Source organism: Oryctolagus cuniculus, chromosome 12 (genome assembly GCF_964237555.1).
Source record: "Oryctolagus cuniculus chromosome 12, mOryCun1.1, whole genome shotgun sequence".
NCBI classification, from domain to species: Eukaryota; Metazoa; Chordata; class Mammalia; order Lagomorpha; family Leporidae; genus Oryctolagus; species Oryctolagus cuniculus.
Window position 1 is genome coordinate 82,133,360 of NC_091443.1, and position 13,660 is coordinate 82,147,019.

At 46.5% G+C, this 13,660-nt stretch overlaps 1 protein-coding gene across 1 annotated transcript in view; it reads right to left on the minus strand.

The window, feature by feature from the left end:
- Nucleotides 1–13,660, minus strand: part of MYO1E (myosin IE) — a 226,062-nt gene that overhangs the window by 132,845 nt on the left and 79,557 nt on the right. Inside the window, exon 2 of the mRNA XM_008268949.4 lies at nucleotides 1,213–1,356. Coding sequence (XP_008267171.2) covers nucleotides 1,213–1,356 — 144 coding nt within the window. The remainder of the gene's footprint in view (nucleotides 1–1,212; nucleotides 1,357–13,660) is intronic.

Sequence of the window (13,660 nt, forward strand, 5' to 3'; positions counted from 1 at the left end):
TTCAAATAAACCTAATAAAGCTGAAGGATAGAGGAAAGAAGAAAAACCAAACCAAATGATTCCCCCAAGCTTTCTGGGATAAAATTTATATACTACACTACACTGGCAAAGACTCCAGTTGTACTAGGTCATCCCCAACACCCTCCCTTTACTGCTGGGTTGGCGCTGTGACATAGTGGGTAAAGCCGCTGCCTGCAGTGCTGACATCCCATATGGGCGCTGGTTCAAGTCTCGGCTGCTCCACTTCTGATGCAGCTCTCTGCTATGGTCTGGGAAAGCAGCAGCAGATGGCCCAAGTGCTTGGGCCCCTGCACCCATGTGGAAGATCCATAAGAGGCTCCTGGCTTGATAGGTGCAGCTCTGGCCATTGCGGCTATCTGGAGAGTGAACCAGCTCACTCTCTCTCTCTCTGTCTCTCTGTAACTCTGCATTTCAAATAAATAAATATTTTTTTAAAAAAGTTACTACCAACACTGAAGTGAAGTGAAACCGCCAGTTCATAGTATGCAGACCTTTGCATGTGTATGACTAATTCCTGCAAAGACTCCTCTGCTCAATCTTTACATAACTGCACCAAACAAAGTTCCTGAATCGTGTAGGAACTTCAGCAAATATCACACATTTGAATCAAATTTCCATTCTGCATGTTTAAAGCCCTATAAAAATTGGCATATGGTAAGCTAAAATCGAAACATAAAGAACAACTCAAGAACGTCAGGCACTTTCAATAGCTGATCTTTACTTCCCAGATTTCCGTTAGTACGCATCAAGATGCAGAAAAATCGGCAGGATAGCCTTTTTTTCCCCTCCTGCACGAGGCAATCTTTTTTAAATCTATCAAGGCTGTACTGTAATGTCTGCTTTGTAATTAGGAAGCACCATCAGCAGGACTCTGAAAAGCAGGACTTTCTCTAAAACAGCAGAGGTTGCAGATACCATGCTCAAGGCAAGAGCACATCAAAGGGACTGTGCCACAGAGTAAATGCTGGCTACATTTCCCCCGTGTCAGACCCCAGGGATACAAGTTAGCTTCATCTCTGCTCTCTGGACCACCTGAACCCAGAGGCCACAAAGCCTGAGATCTCACAGTAATACAGCGAAAATGGTGTGAGCACCTAGCGTCAGGTCACACCAACAGCTATGAACAAGGCTACGTCCTACTGGGAATGCACTCCTATCACAGGGACGGCCAAAGAAACCAGTAAAGGATACAAAAATGTAGTCATCCATGTATCTCTTCTTCAGATTCTCCACGATGGAGTTCTCTGTGATCTTAGACAGCAGCACCATGTCATCCACGCCGCTGTGCTTGACATTGTGGCTCTGCCAGTGGTACCGGTAAGCACCTTTGCTGCCCTGGGAACACAAAATGCACAATGATTAGGACATTTTCTTTAATTCAAGATTAAAAAAAGGTATGCCACAAGTTTTCCAAATATCCCCCAAGTAAAATGTAGCAGAACAAACAGAGCAAAGATTTTGCTGTCGGGGCAGGCAGGCATCGGCAGAGTTTAGCCTGCTGCTTGGGGCACTCACATCCCATGTCAGAGTGTCTGGCTCAAGTCCCTGTTCCTCCAGTTCTGACCCAGGTTCCTATTAAGGTACTTAAGGAACAGGAGATAATGGCCAAAGTACTTGGGGTGCTGTCACCCGAATGGAAAACCCAGGTGGAGTTCCTGGCTCCTGGCTTTTTCCTGGCCTAGCCCTGGCTGTTGCATGCATTTGAGAAGTGAACTAGCAGATGGAAGATCTGTCTTTCCTTCTCTGTCACTCTGTCAAGTAAATAAGTCTTCAAAAAAAGTTGCTATCAATAGACCTGGATTCAAGTTCTAGTTTTACCACCTATAGTCTAAGAAAAAAATGGGGAGAATTAACTAGGCTCACTGCTTATTCAAACTTCTCTTTTCTCATTTGTAAAATGAAGAAAATAAAATTCATTCTTGTAGAGCTGCTATGAGAATTAAATCATAGCAAGGCCAGTATTTTGGCACAGGTTAAGCCGCTGTTTGCAACACAGCATCCCATATCAGCATGCTAGTTCCAGACCTGGCTCCTCCACTTCCAATCTAGCTTCCTGATAATGCACCTGGGAAGGCAGCAGGTGACGGCCCAAGCAATCTGACACCCACGTGAGAGACCAGGAAGAAGTTCCTGGCTTCCGACTTTAGGCCTGGATACTGTGGCCATTTGGAGAGTGAACCAGCTGGTAAAAATCTCACTCTGTCTCTCCATCTCTCTCTCTGCCACTCTGCCTTTCAAATAAGTAAATAAGAAAATATCTTCAAAAAAACTTAGTAAAAAGTTAAAAGATGAGCTTAAAAAATAGATAGGAAGCAGTATTGTGGCACAGCAGGTTAAAATGTTGCCTGTGTCACTGGCATGTTACATAGGCACTTCTTCCTGTCAAGGTTGCTCCATTTCCCATCCAGCTCCCTGCTAACGCACCTGGGAAAGCAGCAGAAGATGGTCCAAGTGCTTGGACTCCTGCTACCCACATAGGAGACCTGGAAGAAGCTCCCAGCTCCTGGCTTCAGTCCAGCCCAGCCTCACCCAGCCCTTATAGCCACTGGGGGAATAGAACCAGTGTTTGGAAGGTGTATCTTCAAATGAATCTTTATAAATAAAAACACCACAAAGCACCAATGTCAGCAATATAGCACAATACATGAAGGATGATCTCTGATAACCCCTTCAAACTTATGATTATATCAAATTTATCAGTGCAAATACAAACTTTCTAGACTTGTTTTACAAATTATATGACAGAACCTAGAAATGCAAAGAATATGTTTCACATACACAATGGCTAAAATTATTATCACAATTTCTTAAGTCATCTATAAACTTATCACTGTCAATGTAACATTGGCCTTCTACATTCAAAATAAACACTGTGATCACTGCTATATCAATGAAGAAGTGGTCAGGACAGACTAAACACGACCCCAGAACATGCTTGGATGGTAGAATCTCTTTCAGGCCAATGGCCTCCTTACATAGGTGAAGGCCTGGGCCCTCATCTACTCCTAGGATTTTCTGAACATCAAGGCTGGCCTCGGAACACCCTGAACTCTAGAACTTGCTTTCACTTGGAACGTCAGTAATGGGACCCCTATGTGTTCAGTTATGTGCCCGGTCTTAGGGAGATAACAATGAAGTAAAGTGATTCATGTATAAATGAATCATTGACAAAACAGTCAGTGCAAACACACACACAAAACTCCTGTTCCAAAAGTTGGGGTCGGGGTTGCACTAGTCCTGAAAGAGGTAGAAATGACTTCCTGGAGAAGAAGCCATGTGAAATAGATCCGGAATATTTTGGATTTGCCAGGGGAGACCACAGGGAGAAGGATCATCTATTGTAATTTTATTTACCAGGACAAAAAAAGCTAATGAAGGTACTTCAAAATTTTTGTAGAAAAAGTAATTAAAAATAGGTGTACTATATAAAGCAAAAAGATGAAATCTGTAGTTTTTCCAGAATATATATCTTTCCATGAACTTTTAAATCACTGATGGGCATGGACTTTGAAAATTTTTGCACCAAAATAAACTATTTTAATTCTATTTCCATGAACTTTTTGAACTATCCTAATATATATGAAATAAAGGTACACACGGGGCCAGTGTTGTGGTGTAGTGGGTGAAGCTGCTGCCTGCAGTGTTGGCATTCCATTTGAGCACTGGTTCATGTCCCAGCTATTCCACTACTGACCCAGCTCCCTAATGTACCTGGGAAAAGCAGTGGAGATGGTCCAAGTGCTTGGGCCCCTGCTACCCACGTGGGAGACCCAGAAGCAGCTCCCGACTCCCGATTTCAGCATAGCCCAGCCCTGGCTGTTGCGGCCATCTGGGGGAGTAAACCAGCGGATGGAAGATCTCCGTGTCATTCTGATTTTCAAATAAATATTTTTTTTAAGGGTAAATGTGACAAAATGTCAGAAGACTGTCCCATGATTTCAAACACTTCGTGCTTCCTTCCGGAAACATCATGCACTGGGGAAGGGTCCTTGCCCCTCCCTGGGAGTTCATTACCTGGGGATGGATGACAGAGAGAAAAGTTCTGGATGAGGGTATACAGAACAGGCCAACTTGCTCAGACATCAAGACAGATACGAGAAGAGAGAATAGGAGACTTTGAGAGAAGTAGGTGGAAAGAAATAAGATGGAGCTTGGCCGGCGCCGCGGCTCACTAGGCTAATCCTCCGCCTAGCGGTGCCGGCACACCAGGTTCTAGTCCCGGTCCGGGCGCCGGATTCTGTCCCGGTTGCCCCTCTTCCAGGCCAGCTCTCTGCTGTGGCCAGGGAGTGCAGTGGAGGATGGCCCAAGTCCTTGGGCCCTGCACCCCATGGGAGACCAGGATAAGCACCTGGCTCCTGCCTTTGGATCAGCCCGGTGTGCCGGCCGCGCCGGCCATTGGAGGGTGAACCAACAGCAAAAGGAAGACCTTTCTCTCTGTTTCTCTCTCACTGTCCATTTTTTTTTTTTTTGACAGGCAAAGAAATAAGATGGAGCTCAAATTTCATTCGAAATTTTTGTCAAATTGTTCAATGTTTTCTCAGAGGAGACAGATCCTCTGCAAATAACAAATTCTAAGAGGTTCTGGGAAAAGCAGTCTTTAAAAATCAGCCAAGCAGGGGCCACCATAGGAAAAGCAAACCAGTGCCATGAGATTCATGCGCTGGAAAGTGATCGGGAAGGTTTGCCACCCATGCTGTCTTGCAGAAGGAAATTGCCTATATGATATATTTGGCTTTCTCAGAACCACATGAAGCATCAGTTCTACAAAATTACCTCAGACCTCACCACGCCTTCTTCCTCTTGTGGCAAAACAGAAAGAGAAAAAAAAGCACTGGCTGCTGCCTGACTCACTCAGTTTCCACTGACTGCCCAGGGTCTGCTTCCAATCAGAGAAAGACCCCTAGTGACCCTTCCTCTTCTCTCCCTTCTTTTCCAGCCTCTGGCACCCACAGAAGTGACCCTGTGTAGAAAATCAAGCTCCCAAACTAACTGGCTCAGGTATTTTGGTTAGTTTTTTTCAACTCCAGCAGAGGACTACTTATTCAAAAGAGTCCAAATTTTGGTTTTTCTCCATGAGGAATTAAACACAAGGGAAGACAGAAGGCTATTAATAAGCAGTTATGGAATTTCTACATAGGACAAGAAATGGAGGAGCTCTGTGTCATAATACACACGAGGGTAGCCCTACTGCACCACAGAAGCTGCCTTCCCAAGGCAATTGCTGTTGGTCTTGGTGTCCATTGCAAGGGTGCTTCTGTCTCACCCTGGAGCACTGTTTCTGCCCGCCTGTCTCAGAGGCTGTTCCTTCTCTCTGGTGTGGCAGTTATTCCCCCATGAGAACAGGGGCTCCCGAGGTGCTCACTGATTTTCATGATCCCAAGTATCACTGGACACTGAAGATTCCCACCCTAGATCTCCAGTCCTCTTCTCGGAACATCCTGTCTTCTACCTCCAGTGTGGTAAGGAGCTAGATATAGTGAGTGGTGATACAGAGAGCCTCCAACTAGTGGCTGAAGCTATGATTTTCTATGATGTACATTTAATAGAAACTGTATCTTGAATTCTGATTTTTCCCAGGCAAGTGACACCTGGCCCTCTCTGATGATGCTGGACAGCACCAGCCAGCAAGGCTCCCAACCTGCCACAAGCTCTTGAGGGTCAACAACCCACATCCTGCAGTGTGCTGGGTTGTTGCTGAATCAGGATGTTTGTAGGTTAAGGGTATCAAATGCATTTTTGACTTAGAAGTTTTCCATTTAAAATGGGTTTATGGGATGAGGGGGCACAAGCCCATCATAAGTCAAGGAGAATCTGTATATGCAAAGCAACGAGCTAGCTGATGTGGGTGGAGGTCATTCTAGTTATTACTGCACACACCGACGTTCCCATGCTGTATGAAAGAAAACCCGAGACCTCCCAACTAGGAAGTATCCAAGACAAGATGCAAACAAAACACTCAGTGAGGAGGGACTCGTTCAAACCTGATTTCTTTACTTTGTCTCCCTAGTGACTTCCTGAATATGTCTGCTTTAGTTTAAAAAGGCAACAGAATGACAGCCTGTCATCAAAAAGGAACTCATCATTATAAAGGCAATGCATGACCACCTCCTCTTAGCACTCAAGAACTAAAACACTGGAGTTATTTTTGATTTAATATACTTTCTATATCCTATTGGTTACACATCTCTCTTCCTCCCCGCTCTTAGGTAACTGTAGTTATATCAACTCACTCGACCTTCATAGCCATGCCCAATATTATGCATTATCTCAAATTTACTAGGGAGAAAACTGCAAATTGCCCAAGGAGTTACAGTTACAATTTTTGTCCTTATTGATTGGCCCTTTCTCCTCCCCACACTACTTCGTTTCTGCCTCCTCACCCAAAAAAAGTGACATAGAAGAGGAAGACTGGTAGGGAGAATAGGTGCGAATCAAGACTGGAGGAAGGCTGACCTGCCCAGATGGTCAAGGACAAGATCACAACGTACCAGAGGGGTATACGAAAGCCAAGAGTGGCTGGGCTGAGCTGGGGAATACTAGCAGAGGGCGATGCATGACGATGGGAGCTGCTAGAAACCAGGCACGGATGGGCAGGCTCTCATCCCAGCCCCAGGAAGTTCCCTACAATGGTGGGGTGGGGGTGGGGGTGAGTGTTCAGCCTATTGGTTAAGATGCTCACATCCCACACTGGAGTACCTGGGTTTGGTCCCTAATTCTGTTCCTGACTCTGGGAGGCAACTGTGAATGCTCATGTCTGTGGTCCCACCACCCATACAGGAGATCTACATTGAGTTCTTGGCTTCTGGATTCAGCTCTGGCCTGGTCCTTGCCACTGCATTGGATCCAGAGAATGAGAGCTCTGTTACTTCATGCAACTCAGATAAAGCATTTTATTTATTTATTTTTTTTTTTTTTAAGAATTTCCTGAGGGGTCGGCACTGTGGCTCTGCAGTGCCGGCATCCCAAATGGCACCAGTTCTAGTCCTGGTTGCTCCTCTTCCAGTCCAGCTCTCTGATGGGGCCCAGGAGGACAGTGGAGGATGGCCCAAGAGCTTGGGCCCCTGCACCTGCATGGGAGACCAGGAAGAAGCACCTGGCTCCTGGCTTCAGATCGGTACAGCACCAGCCATAGTGGTCATTTGGGGAGTGAATCAACGGATGGAAGACCTTTCTCTGTCTATAACTGTCAAATAAAAAAATTCCTGGGGCTGGTATTGTGGCATAATGGGTTAAGCACTCATGTTGGAGACTCAGATGAAGCTTCTAGTTCCAGGCTTTGGCCTGTCCCAGCCCTGGCTGTTGCACCCATTTGAGAAAGTGAACCAGTGGATGGAAGGTCCCCAATTTCTCTCTCCCCCTCAGCAATTCTGCCTTCCAAGTAAATAAAATAAATCTCCTAAAAAAATTCCACAGGACAAAACACAACACCTGCTTTCTGCTCTTACATGGGGACAACAGAGCTGGCTAATGGAAGCCTTCCTTGGAACACAGCCATGGAATGAGGCAGTAGGCAACAAGGTGGCAAACAGTCATTATTCACAACCCTGAACACTTGGACGCAGAGGCTGACCGTTGACCTGGGACATAAACCACCATCCTGCAAGTGTGAGAGCATGTACTACGGCTCCAGAACGAAGACCCTAAGCATTTTCCCCCCTTCTATCTTCCTCCTCCCTTGGCTGACAGGTAGAGGTAAGCCAGCTTCCTTCTCTGCTGTGGGTTTCTGAGAGCCTCCTTCCTGTTTCCCCCACTGGCAATGGCGACGTCCTAAAACGCAGGGTCCCGAGTCAGGCATGTCACTTGCAGCATCCCCAGTAGCACCAGTCACACGGGGTTACGCGGGGCCCCGACCACCCTTACAAACGACGAGGGAGAAAGTCCCCACCCGGCAGGACTCGAGAGTTCAACACCTGGTGTTTAATGTCTGTTGGACACGACAGTTCTAGGAAGCAGGCACGCCCACATTCATATAATGGCCTTGTTTGGGGCTCACATATAAGGGCATCCCTCTCGGGCAGGACGAAGCTGGCTGTGGCGCTGGGACGCTCAGCCGGCTGATCCGCCCACCGACTGTCCAAGGTGGAGCCGCCCTGACTGGTGTGTGTTTCAGCAGGGTGGGGACCGGAAAGACCTCAGGTGAGTCAGCTCTCACAGGCAGGGTTTCTTCCCTCCTGAATGGCAGCTTTCACTCTCCTCGGGAGGCGGCCCCAGGGGGAAACACTCTCACCAGTGTCCTGGAGAGCAGCTTGCTTCCTGGATTCATCCAGGAGAGAGGAGGAGTTATCCTGACACTGACTCCAGTCTTCCAATGCCCTTCAGGTGCCCAGCCAGGGAGGCAGTTCACAGAGCCCATTAAATACAACAGGGCGGCCGGCGCCGCGGCTCACTAGGCTAATCCTCCGCCTTGAGGCGCCGGCACGCCAGGTTCTAGTACCGGTCGGGGGCGCTGGATTCTGTCCCGGTTGCCCCTCTTGCAGGCCAGCTCTCTGCTGAGGCCTGGGAGTGCAGTGGAGGATGGCCCAAGTGCTTGGGCCCTGCACCCCATGGGAGACCAGGAGAAGCACCTAACTCCTGGCTTCAGATCAGCGCGGTGCGCCGGCTGCAGCGCGCTGGCTGCGGTGGCCATTGGAGGGTGAACCAACGGCAAAGGAAGACCTTTCTCTGTCTCTCTCACTGTCCATTCTGCCTGTCAAAACACACACACACACACACACACACACACACACATACACACACACACAGGGCCCTGTGTTGGGAAGGTCTGGGCGGAGGGAGTGACCATACCTGCTCTTATTTCTAGAGTCTACTACAGTGTTTTATGGATCAACCTGGAGACAGGTATCAAAATTTCAGACACAAAGATCAATGTACAAATCAATGGTTAACCAGAAATAAAATTATCTTCTTCCATCTGGCAACTGGGCTTTCATAAATTTACCTTAAGATGTACTTGCAAAGGGATGCCAGGGTACACGTGCAGGGTTGGTCACTCAGAGTTTGTAATAGACGAACAGGAAGCATTGCTAGGGGACAGATTAGAACATGGCACATTTGCAACAGTGTGCCACGCAGTCATGAAAGGGACTTGCTCATCCTGAAGACACGAAAATGATCTTCAAGATTCACTCTTTCATACAGAAAGAAATCAGTCATGGAACAAGTATAGAACTGACTGCACATGCAGAACTTTTGTTGAAAGATACTCAAGGTACCTTTTGGGGGAAAGCCTGGAGGTTTTGGGAGAAGTGGGACTTTTACTTTCCAGTTTCTACTTTTGTAAAGTTTACATTTTTTCCCCCATATGTATGTGTTAAGAAAATTTAAAACAAATAGAAACAATGCAAACAATGTTAATACAATCCAGCACTTTCTGGAGCAGTGTTGGGTCTGACCAGGATCTCTGACAAAAGCTGTGACTGCCATTTTAAGATCACATTCTACACTGCCTCCAGGTTTGAAAGGTTGCTGGAAGATGTTAGCTGGACAGCAAGATAGTATCATGGCTGGGACAGTTAGCTGGTCCATAGGCACAAAACAGCAGATCCAATTTCCAGAAATCCTGGGACTAGAATGCCCTCAATCTGGCTAACATCATGGCACAGTAAGCTAAGCTGCCACCTGCAATGCCAGCATCCCATATCAGAGCACTGGTTCAAGTCCTGGCTACTCTGCTTCTGATCTAGCTTCCCAGGAAAGCAGAGACAAGCACTTGGGCCCCTGCCACCCATGTGGGAGACCCAATGGTTGCAGCCACTGTGAATGAGTCAGCAAACAGAAGCTCTTGCGTACTCTTTCACTCACTCTCCCTTCAAATAAATAGAGCTTTAGAATGCCCCAATGTCAAAAGGACATCATTCTGAGAAGCAGAGCCATATTCTTACTGTGAACAGTGGATAGTGGTAGTGCTCTGACCTGCAGAACAGGAGGTCACATCTGAAGGAATTTTTCTGTCCCAGTCCTAACAGTCACGAGATGAAGCAGCAGAACTATGCGCTTAGACTTCGATCTTTTGAACTTCTGGAGCTCTGCCTTCTGCCTTTCTGTTGTTTCACTGGAATGAAACATTTGCTTCAACCACAAATGATGGAAAAGCAACCATCAACATTGGTACAATGTTTATACACACAACCATGTGCAAGGCACCATAAACCAGCCTAGAGCTCATGGTGTATTTCAACCATAGGGAATTCAAACCCCTCAATATTCTTGGTGATGTCAAGATTTGCCTTTGAAGCAAGCAGGGGTGTGCTGGACTGCAGGGACAGCAGACGTGGAAATAGTATTTCTGGAAGAGAGGCCAAGGCGGTCAGTAGTCAATAAACCATCCCCACCCTCCACAGCCCTGAAGTAACTGGAATGACCATTCACTGAGCCCGTAAGTATGTGCCAAAGCTTTCAGTGATCTCATTTAATCCTCACAACACCTATAACATCCAAGTATTACAGTCCGTGTCACTATTTAACAGACGAGGAAACTGAAGCTTCAGGCTGTGACACGCCAGGTTGCCTCTGCGTGGAGAGCAGTCGGGAACATGCAGCGTTGGGGATGGGGGTAGCACACAAGGTTGGGGGCGGGGAAGTCTCAGTGCCTGTGGAGATGTGCTTATTTGCTTCATTTAAGTAGTCAGAACTTTATCAAAGGTTTAATATCTGTATAACATTTCCGCATCCATGATCTCATTTTATACTGAAATGATGCTGGCATCGCTAAGCCCCTTTCCTTTGCCTTCTGCTATAGCACAGCTCACTTCTAATACCATCCTCAAGGCAAAGTAGACAGTGGCTCTAAGACCTCTGGGGGTCCAGAGGTCTCTTAGCTGGGGGTGGGCTACAGTCAACCTTTCTGGAAGGGCCAGCCCCCAGGAAAGAAGGGGTCCACGACCAGAGCCTAAGTACCATCTATCGCACAACCTGGGACAATTCTGAATGCAAAACAGGGTGTGATCAGTGAGAAGGCTGGAGCAAGAGGCATAAACCAGGACTGACCCAGACTGAGTGGTTACATCCACAACCAACTTGATCCCAGAAAAGCAAGGGTAATTCTCTCAGAACTAGCCCTCCCGGTTGAGGTCCTGACCTCACCGTAGGGTGTTGCACAATCAGTCAACCCCTCCGAGCTTGTCCCCTTCTCAGCAGGAAGGGGTGTATACCATGCTGCACTCTGGGCTATTGCAAAGTTCAAATGAGCCTCATCATCAGACCAACTCCTCACCCTTCCGGCGTAAGGTGGGTTACACGTGACAACGTGATTGGGAAGTACAGCCATGTACATCAGGCTGGCAACGTTGGCTAGACCAGAAGGTAGAGGACTAACAAAGGGTTTATGAAAAACATGGGATAAGGTACCCCGATTTTAACGGGATCTATAAAATACTTGTATTCAATCTCTATCGGAAATATGGTTGTTCCAATGTTGCATTTACCTTTAAATGTAAGTTCAGTGTGGTTTGATTTTTCTACTGCACCCATGTTCATAAAATACACACATATAAAGAGCGGTTTTCATTGTGAAAAAATTAGATCAAATAAGATAATGGATGCAAAGGCGAAATAGAATGTATAAAGGGATGACACTGTTTCCCAGGTTTTGTTGTTCCATGCCAACTCAGAGCTCCAATTCTTGTTTACTCCGACTTGCAGCTATAGCAAACGCTTCATTAAAGGACAGCAGGAAAAGAAACAACAACCTCTTTCATTTTCTCTGCCTGAAATGTCAATCCCAAAAGAATCATCTTCTGTATCAATGAACAGTCAAGTCTAAGTTTTAAATAAAAGTTCACATATTCCATTAATTCTAAGACATTTTTGTGTCACATTTTAACAATATGAAATTAGCATATGTCTTATAACCAATGACATATCACAGTTTAACTGGCAGGATTTTTTTTTAAATTTAATCTGAGTGGTAGAAAGACAAGAAAGATGAGAGAGGTCTCATCATCTCAATCAGTCCACAGACGCCTGCAGCTGCAGGCTGAGCTGGGGCCAGAGCCAAGAGCTCCAATCTAGTTCTCCCACGTGAGTGGCAGGGATCCAAGTGCTTAAGCTGCCTGCTGCCTCCCAGGGTCAGCATGTGGCAAGAAGCTGGAGTCCAGAACCAGACCCAGGAGTCAACCCAGACACTCTGCTCTATGATGTGGGCATCTGAACCACTAGGCTTAATATCCACTCTTGTTGCATTTTTGGAAACACTAAATTGATGCTTTCATAACAAGTATTGGCTAAGAATGCTTCTAAATACAAATATTAAGTCAGCATTTAATACTATCCCAAGGACTTTATTATTAAAAATATGCCAAAAATTATTCAAATATCCCAAAGACCTTATTATTCTGGAAGATTATGTACCACATGTGAATTTCATTTCTGAAAAAGTGGTTTTACTGGTGAGGCTGGGGACCACACAATTTTGGAGGTTATATTGTGAACACTTTTGGAGCACCAGGCTGCACCAATTGCACTACAGGGTGAGGGCAAGTGGCCTGGGTGGCAAGCTGCTGACCAGGCCACAAGACAGTGAGAGCTTTATTTAAAAAGCAAAGAAATTACCTAAACATTTATTTGAAAGGCAGAGTTACAGAGAGAGAAGAGCCAGAGAGCTTCCATCTACTGGTTCACCCCCCAGATGGCAGCAATGGTCAGCGCTGGGGGCTGGGCCAGCCAAAGCCAGGAGCATGGAATGCCATCCAGGTCTCCCACTTGAGTGCCAAGGGCCCAAGCACTTGGACCATCTTCCAATGCTTTCCCAGGTGCATTAGCAGGGAGTTGGACAGGAAGTTGAGCAGACAGGACTCCAACTGCTGCTCTGATGCGGAATACCAGCATTGCAGGTGGCCACTTAACCAGCTGTGCCACAACACGCCCCAGGTAACCTCCTCTTCAGTGTGTAAAAACACCTCCAGGTTTATATTTCTTTCAACCTAAAAGTTCCTTCAATATTAGTGCCATTTGATGCAGGGAGGTGCTACCCCCCACCCCCGCACACTTGGTCTCCCCTAAGGTTACTATGCTGTCTGACTTTCCCACGATTTCTGACATACCCTGTACAGAGTGCAATGTTTCCTCAACCTTGGTCATCTTCGGGGACTTTAACAACCTTTCTATATCCAATTCCAGCCACCCTACGTTTCAAGTTCTTCTAAAGCATTGTTTTATTTGGCTGAATCCTAAACAATAATCTTCACAAAATCACCAGCTTGGCATGTTCATTTTATTTCTTCAATGTATAAAAGTAACTACAAAGAATATCACTTTAACATACACGGTAGGGTGGGGGCAGGCATTTGGCCCAGGGGTGAAGCCACAGCTAGAGACCTGCATCTGATGTGGGAGTTCTGGCTCCTCTGCTTCCAACCCAGCTTCCTGCTCATGTGCATCCCGGGATAGGTCAAGTACTTGAGTCCCTGTCAGCCACATGGGAGACCTGGACTGAGTTCCAGCCTGGCCCAGCCCTAGCTGTTACAGGCATGAGGGGAATGATCTAGTGGATGGTTCTGTTTGTCTGTTTTTCAAATAAACATAGTACATACATACAAATTTACCCCCCCCCCAAAAAAAAACCCAAAACGTATTTATCTCCCAATCTGCCTCAGTATGGGGACCCCCAGTTTTCCTGATAGTTTCAAGTCTAGCCCTAGGG